The following is an 8592-nucleotide window of genomic DNA, read 5'->3' as shown; positions in this document are numbered from 1 at the left end:
AAACCTCGTTGTATCCAATGACCGGCAACCTGAGGCCAAGGCCAATGACTTGACTCCGAGGCCAAGGCCAATGACTTGACTCCGAGGCCAAGGCCAAGGACCAAGCACTTGACTCCGAGGCCAAGGCCGAGGACCAAGGACCACCCTTCGGTCCTCGAGCCGGTCCTCGAGGCCAAGGACCGGCTCGAGGAACACATCACTGATCAGCGAGTGTCACGGCCAACGAAATGCTGTCCAACAGCAACTCCACAATCGGACAACAAACGTGGTCAAGAAACACACGGACACATTATATATACTGTACACTGGACAAAAATCAAAAGGCAATATTTAGGTTTGTGCTCTCGTTTTTCAGGAGCTCAATTCAGACACTGAACTTATCTGTGTCTACGTTGGTGTTGGTGTGCGCTTCTTTGCTGACATTGGCCATTCACCTCACATTTGTGGCATCTCGACATGCTAATAAGAACAGCATCATTATTGCCCACAAAAGTCCACGCTGAAATGTGCTCTTTTACTGTATTGAGGAGACGTCAGAAAACCAGCCATTTTCTGGTTGGACCACACGCATCTCCTTTGCGACTGGAATGTCGGTCCACTCTTCTCCAATGACTGTTGGAGTTACTGGATATCGACGGAAACTGGAGCATGCTGAAGGGGATGTGTTGCATGAAAGTACACGCCAGATACTGACTGTTTTTCTAAAAGTCTGTAAAAAAAAAATTTAAATGCACCTTTTCAAGAGGCCTTTTATTGTGCACAGCCAAAGGCACACCTGTGCAGTGGCGTTGCACACATCAGATACTGATGTTCTTTTATTTTTATTTTTTTTCCAATATCTTTACCTGTTCTTCTAAGTACAGTAAAGAGTTTGAGCACTTTTGGCTGTTGGGCTTTCAGTTGGTATTGGGGATGAAAAGTCCATGAAGATCCAAGTGAACGCTGACAGGAATGGCGGCCCGTGCCAGTTCCTCCAACGTCTTGGCGTTGAGCACAAGCATAAAGGGTGAGGTGTTAGGGTCCGGAGAGATAACGGATGACAAGATCACGCCTGCAGAGAAGAGACGGACTTTAAAATGTATTTCATGATCGCAAAAAAAAAAAAAAAAAAAAAAAAGATGGTGCAAGCTCACCGTCGTCTTCATCCACAGCTCCGGGTGACGCCACAAACACGGGTTCTGACGGGTAGCAGTTGTCCTGATGCCATTCCACATGCGTCATTGCTACTGTGTCAAACTTGATGATCTGGGGGACAAAAATCGGGACATCACGGTTATGCCTCCCTGCTTTGATATCTTGGGATGTGTTTGCTTCACCACATTGTGGTGGAAAGTAACAAAGGATACGATACATAATGAATTACATCCAAAAAAATGCGTATGTACACTTTCTACTCCGAAAGGCGATCCGTCATTTGCAACATTTCTACTCAACTGGTGTGTGCATCACCTATGTTTGATTTTTCATTTTGCTTTTCAAAAAAAAAAAAAAAAAAAGAGAGACTTCCAAGTGATAACATTTCCTATTGTAATAACTCTCCATTATGAATACGTCATGCTACCCATGTAGCAACAGTGGTGAACTGCGGCTTATTGAGTGCTAATGCTAGCTTGATGCTATTTTGTCAACCTGGATATGTGTTCTCTGACTATTTATCACCACTGCGTACTTTTATGATTAGATGCCATCATGACTGGGGGTGATTGGGCAAGGCAGGCTACGTTCAACTCTTGCTAGCTTCTCCTTTAAGACAATTTTTGATGTCGACTTCAAGAATGATTTGTGACAAATGCGTTGTCGAGTGTCAGGTGAAACCCCCCCACTTTCTGCCGTTAAAAAAACTGTCCATTTCATCCAAAAACCACCAGACTGAGGTTTATTTTTTAAATTGTCATCAATAACTAATTGAGCATTTTTCGTTCATCATTTATGTTACCATAGCTATCAGCTTTCAGAACATGTTTTGATAGCGTAAAAGTCAAGCTAAGACGAACTAAAACAAACTGTAATGCGATTTTTTTTCTCCATCTCTGTAATAGCACCAAGTTAATAATAGGATATTTTTTATTTTTTTAATGAGGTACTTTCCTACATTTGTAACTTAAAAAAAATACTCAAAATTATATTTCCATTAAATCAGTAATACTGAATGTCATAAGTCTTTTTTTTTTTTTTTTTTAAAGTCCAGTATCTGTACTTTTACTCAAGTACCAAGTGGGAGGACCTTTGCCACCTGTGGTGCGGACCTTGTTGGGTTGCGGTGACCAGTCCACTCTGGAGCCATAGAAGTATCTGTACTTCTTGCCATTAAACTTGTAGTTGATGTTGGGCAACTCCAGACCTGGCGAGAGAATGGACAATTACGGCAAGCCATTTACACTATCCATGCACTAGTATAATCTTTGTCCTCAATAGTAAGACTAAACTAGATGTTTACTAGTGAGGCAAAAGTGCCCTACTACCACTCGTGAAGCACAAGATGTTTGTTTTGTCATCAATTTTTTTTCCCTGTGGAATTGTATGTCCCACATGGTAGGAGGATCATCTAGTTGTCAACTCGAGGACAGTTTTGCCACACTAGGGCGCTCTTGTGAACCAAGTACATTGCGACAAACCTGCAGTAGTTGACATCTACAGGTTACTAGTACTACTAGTGAAGCATTAGATGTTAACATGTAGAATTCTATAAGATTACTAGTGTGACCTAGTTGTTCTACTAGCGTGCAGAAATGTCATATAGTAGTGGGGTTAAAAAAAAAAAAGTTCTACGAGTGTGCCCGAGTCATTCTGCTTCCTCGTGAGGACAAAGAGCATACTAGTACATAACGATGGACAACTGAAGCTTCATGAAGCACTTGTGATAGTTTTTGACTCCTCTAGAGACACTCGTGGCTTAAAGATGCTGTTGAATTTTAATGCATTTCCATGGCACCAAACAAAGAGCACCATCTGGAGGAGTCAAAAACTATCACAAGTGCTTCATGAAGCTTCGTTTTCCCGTCACTACTAGAACAGGGCCAATTTAGCGCACCAAAGTAGGGTATTGAATAAAAGGCCAAAAGGCTCAAACACCTTGAGCGTTGTACAACTTATTTGTGGCAGCTAAGGCTCACCTTGGAACAGAGTTTGCGGCTGGCAGTAGACTTCACCGTCGTCCTTCATGACTGCTGTAGCCGTCGTGTCTGACAGAGTCACAAGGTTGGCCCCTTTCGATGAGTCCTGCACAACATAAACTTGTGTTTGTAGTTTCAACTGTAATAGAACGGCCCTCCGAGGGAAGACGGAACTCCGAAGTGGCCCGAGACGATAAATGAGTTTGACACCCTTGAAATATCCCGTTAAGAAAATTGAGCGTTTGGCTACACTCTGGCCTTGTTATTTTGCTTCCTGAGACCACATACTTAACCCAGTTAGGGACGATCAAAGGGACGGACAAAAACCCACCTCCGTTCTTGCTTTAAAAACAAAAAACTCCTCATTGTCCGTCCCAAAAATGGATGTCCGTCCGAGACGGACAGACGGACCGGTGCGTCCAGGGACGGCACGTCCATCTCTGTTCCACAGTAACTGAGTGCGTCACTCAAAGCATTTCTACTTATCGATGCCCTTGCGCCTCACCTTGTTGACATTCAGCGGCAGGACAAAACGCTGGCTGACTGGCGGCGACGAATTGGAGTTTGCCTCAATGAAGCTACTGGTATTCATCCTCAGGTTCTTCATGTAGAACATGTCGTAAAGATTGCTGTCCTTGTAGGTAATGAGGTCGAACACCACGTGGTCCTCGGTCTCGTAGGCGTTGATGTGATGAAAGACCACCAGGGCGTCACCGGAGAAACGAGTGGAAACCTTCTTCCCAGTCCGGCGGTTGAACAGGTGAAAGAAGGTCTAGGAAAGAGCGGAGGGTCAAACGCTGACCGGCGAGGGCAAACGGCGTCGGCGCGCGTCCACAATACCGCCTCGTCCTTGTCGAACTTGAGACAGCTTCCCCAATTGATGCCACGGAAATAGGCGGTCGCCAGTTTGACCACGTTCACTTTGAACGGTTGCTCCACGAATACGATGAAGTTCTCGGTCATGCCAAAGCTGTGGAAGTAGCTGGGGAACAGCGTGGAGCGGAAGGGAAGCGAGCACACCTGTTGCGTGTGCCGCAGGGCGGGTGTCTTCTGCTCACAACCTGAAACAATGGACTCGTGTTCAAGTTGTCCAACAAATGGTGAAGCTCCATCGGAGAGCTTGGAGCATTAGCCAGGGGGTGTCTCAACTTTTTTGTCCCACGGTCAATCTTCACATAACTCAAACCGATCCATCGGGGTAAATATAGGCTGCTAGCTTAACGTTAACACCCATTGCGAAACACTATAGAATGGCTAATGAAACTAGCACCAATATTGCAGTAGCTTTAAACTACGTAACTAAGAGTTGAACACAAACATACAGATAGACAGCATATATACTAAGACTCACAGGTCTATTTATGCTGTAAAAAAATGGCAACCATTACTGCAGTTTAGTGACGGGTTTTCAGGTTTCACCATCAAATCTTTTGCTGGTTGTGTAAACTTATGTTATGTTATTAATGATCATTTTATGTCTGAGCATCATATTTCATGTCAAAATGACCAAAATTGCATTCCCTTTCAAGTTCGGGCGTCCCTCCGTCATCTGTCAAAACAAATCGCTGAAGCACGTCGTCACTACATGCGTGAAGATGTTATACATCTTTTGAAAGCTGGGTTTCTGGAGATTTGAATGTTGCCCAACATTTTACAATGCAATCATATCTGCAGACTGAGTGAGCATTTATGTTCGACAATCGTAGATCTCAAAAACAAAATGGCGACTCACCATAAAAACGTCATAAATGTACACGAAAATGTCCAACTCCATCAAACATGGTCCCATTACGTCGACAAGGGTCCAGTCAAAGTATTCCGGTAAAATAGTGAGTCCATGCCAAGCTTTACATAACACAAACGTTACCAAATGCCATCAAATATCACTATTTTTGATGCATTTGCGATCGTAGCTTCACCTAGCATGAGCTGATTAGCCACATATTTTTTTTAGGCGTTTTTGGCAAAGTTGCCCTCAGCCTTAGACATGTTTTTATGTGGATAGATTCTAATTGGCTGTTGACGTAAGGGAAAGCAGGAAGTGATTTGAATGATTTTAGTTGCTGTTCTCGATCGTGCTGCGGTGCACACGTCCTTTTTTGGTACTTTCAATAAAGCTGCTTTCAGACGGAATCCATCTCTCCTTTTGCCGTTCGTAAAGTAGAGCCAGCATTTAAAAACAACGAACCCCTCAATTGACAGTTGTATGTACAGTACAGTACTTCTGTATTCTACAGCCCCCTGGTGGTCAAGTCACACGCACCACGAGGACCAGCATAATATCCATTCAATTAAGGGAAAATGGGTTGCAAAGCCTGAAAAACGGCGGGTGGGCCCCTGTCTTTGGTTGGACACCCCTGGTCTAAGCTGTCAAACGACCTTAAGACTACCTGAAGCATTAGCCGGGACCTTAAAGATGACATACTTTGGTGGACCAAAGCCTACGATGGATGTGCCCATGTTGTACGTGTTGCCTTCGTCGTCATAGTGAGGGTGAGCCGTCGCCAAGTTGATAGCAATGTGCTTTCTGTAGTTAATCTGAAACGAATGCAGATTTTAAGTGAAAATATCGTACAGTGTCGAGCAAACTTTGCAAAAGTCCTGGCATAACATTCACCCTTCCGACGGTGTCCAAAGTGACGGGATCAATCTGGTTAATGTAGTTGATCTCGGACGAGGCGTAGTAGTCCTGACCGTAGCGGATGATATTAATCATGTTGTTGTCGGTAAAGTCAGGAATGACGTTGCTGAGATGCGTGAATGCTCTGGTGAGGGGGAAAAAAAAAGACGTCAAGTGTGAAAATTACAATTTGACAACCGAACCGGCGAGGCCACGCCCTTTAAAAGGCAGACATCCATCCAGTCTTTACACTGCTTATCCTGTTCAAGGTCGTGGGGTGCTGGAGCCTATCCCAGCAGACGAAAAGAAGCCAAAAGCGGACTCGACCCTGAAATGGTCAGCGGTCAGTCGCAGAGTGACGGACAGCCACCCGCACCCGACATTCACACTGTCGCGGAACCCGCGCTTTCCGCACAGAACTCAGGCAAATTTCAGTTCAAGGTCTTCTTTCATTATTCCAAAACAATATCTACATATATAATCTTTTGTAGACTAACTTCAGTTCAGAACAAATTAAATCTCATGAATCAATCTCTTCCGTACGGCACCTGGAGAAGATGTTTTTGCACGGGTCAGGATAGACCATGGTGCCGAACTCGGAGACGACGATCCGGTCAGCCTTTGCATTTTTCTCATAAGTGTGGCTCTTCAGGAACTTACTTCGGTAAAACACCTCACCTGGCGAAACAAAAACGTTAACATCAAGGGGAGCAGCAGCAGCAGCAGCAATGATGGCGGTGCAATATTGCCAGAAGGACATCAGTGCCAGGGACGTGGTGGGCCCGAAATTCAGCCGGGGAACCTGACCAAAGGCCAAACATTTTTGGTTTCTCCTCAGGTGCGCGTGAGACTCCAAATACTGTATTTTCACGGCCCTACGACGCACCGTATTAAAAGGCGTAGCGTCAGTTAGGGATGCTATTTCTCTATTTGATACATCCCTGAGATGCGTTGTATTATTGGACGCAGACATGGAAAACGTACGCTAGCTTAAACAATACGCTAGCATGCATGCACGCTAGCATGTGTTTTTAAAAAAAGACAGTGGGAGCAAAACTGAGTTGGGTTGTACTTTATTGAAGTGTTTCACAATGTACTCACATTATTTTTGGATCGATCCTCATTCTCAAATCTATCAAAGTCCTCAATTTCTGGATGTAAAAATGAACAGATGGACACTTCTCTGCTTTTATTCCAATGTTTTGGTTTGTTATGTAATTTTATAACTATTGATTCTGAATTGCCCCACATTGCACTCGGCAGGGTTGCGTTTTATTTATTTTTGTTGTTGTTGTAGTGGTAGTATTGATGTTTTACTTGCAATTGTGACATGATCGCGGCGGTATCAAGAGGTGGATGAAGTCGGGCAAGTCACCACCAAAGGCCCCGATTCGCGAATGCACGGCCCGCCACTTGCGTCAACGTGACCCACCGTCTTTGAAAGCGAAACTGTGAATGAGGGACATCCCGTCGAACCAGTGGTTGTACTCGATGTCGCCCACAGAAAAAAGTGCGGGGCCGTTCCTCACCAGCGTGCCCTGCAGCCATGCGGGCACACAACCTGCAAAAGAGCGCAGGTCAAAGAGGTTCATCTGGACCATCACCAACCACTCGAGCCAAATCCAGTCAACCAAATCACCAGAGCAAAGTTGAGTGCTCATTTTGACAAAACCAGTCGCAGTTGCAGAGGTGGTTTTACAGGGTGGCAAGGGGTGTGCAGCTGCCACCTCCACCCCCGCTGCCACCCCTGCTCTTGCCAATGAATCCATCAATACCAAATTCAGAACTTTGTTAGAAATGTTCCCGATATTGTCTCCCGGAGATGGCCACTGCAGCCAAGTTTGACGTTCAGCCCCCCCCACCCCCACCCCAACAAAAAAAAGGCTCGTCGATGCCGCAGCCATATTGGATGTGGCATAATCAAGAAAATTCTCTATATGCTGTTTTTAAAAATCGCGCGTGATGAACGCTTACTTAGTGAGACAAAGGCAAGTGTGTTGTGAAAAAAAAACAAAAAAAAACAACAATATACAAAAACTAACGGTGCAGCCATAATCGTTTCATGATCAAATCGTAGCCCCGGAATCATGATTGAATTCTCCACCAATGACCACCTAAACAAATACTGAGATTAAAAACAAACAAACTATTCAATGTCTTGCACATAAAACCTCCATACAACTGTACCTTGAATGCTGAAAAACTGAAATGCAAATGATTCAATAGGAGACATCTTATTAATTGCCTTTGTTCTTTTGCTCACCTTTGACGTGAGCTTTCACAGGCTCCGTTGTTTCCTTCCCATTCTGAAGAAATAATGATTGCATATTCACAGCCGAACTGGACTCGTTCATTTTGTGGCCGCCCCTGCCACTGCCGCCGCTACTGCTGTCACGCCGCCATCAAGTTGATGAAACACAAGCAGGCAGTATGTACTTACGTGAGCCTTTATCTGTCAGTGGGCGTCCTGTAAACGTTACATAAGAGCCGGTTGGCCATTACGGAATTATAGAAATATGAGCTTGTGTAAATTGTAGTTGTCCAAAGTTGTCCCGTACGACAAAATGTGAACTAGCTATTTAAAAAAAAAAACATTAATTCAAATTCCCAATAGCTATTGAGGAGCCTCTAAAACTGCATTTTTTTTCCTCTTGGGACTCTTGATGACTGTCCAACTTAATTGTAAGAGATAAGTTTCAAAGTAGACGGTTTTAGCTATGATTCGGTTGCTGTATTTTGTAATTGTTCAAATAATTGGTTTTTACTAATGACTTGTTTTAAAAATGAGAATAATTGTCTTTTAAATTTGTTTCTCGTAACCCTGTCACGCAAGCCTTTTTATTCACAGTGAGAGGGGGA

At 44.1% G+C, this 8592-nt stretch overlaps 1 protein-coding gene across 2 annotated transcripts; it reads right to left on the bottom strand.

The window, feature by feature from the left end:
- Positions 1 to 329: 329 nt before the first annotated feature.
- On the bottom strand, positions 330 to 8144 carry bco1l (beta-carotene oxygenase 1, like). Of its 2 annotated transcripts, XR_015101017.1 has the most exons (12): positions 7997 to 8144; positions 7166 to 7294; positions 6282 to 6411; positions 5731 to 5878; positions 5504 to 5651; positions 3954 to 4174; positions 3619 to 3885; positions 3114 to 3219; positions 2247 to 2341; positions 1134 to 1245; positions 846 to 1051; positions 330 to 709 (listed from the first exon to the last, which is right to left on the bottom strand). XR_015101017.1 is itself a non-coding variant. In XM_086112297.1 (11 exons), exons 1-11 carry the CDS (start codon positions 8085 to 8087, stop codon positions 897 to 899), a joined length of 1602 nt encoding a protein of 533 aa, XP_085968423.1. In that variant the 5' UTR covers positions 8088 to 8144; the 3' UTR covers positions 732 to 896. The 2 variants fall into 2 exon arrangements, 1 of the variants encoding a protein (XP_085968423.1); XM_086112297.1 differs by lacking the exon at positions 330 to 709 and having other exon boundaries at positions 732 to 1051.
- Positions 8145 to 8592: the final 448 nt, after the last annotated feature.

This window comes from Hippocampus guttulatus, chromosome 1, assembly GCF_054856545.1.
Source record: "Hippocampus guttulatus isolate MCC_2025c chromosome 1, RoL_Hgut_1.0, whole genome shotgun sequence".
Lineage (NCBI taxonomy): Eukaryota > Metazoa > Chordata > Actinopteri > Syngnathiformes > Syngnathidae > Hippocampus > Hippocampus guttulatus.
Note: the sequence above shows the minus strand (reverse complement) of the source record. Positions and strands in the feature narration are given on the sequence as shown.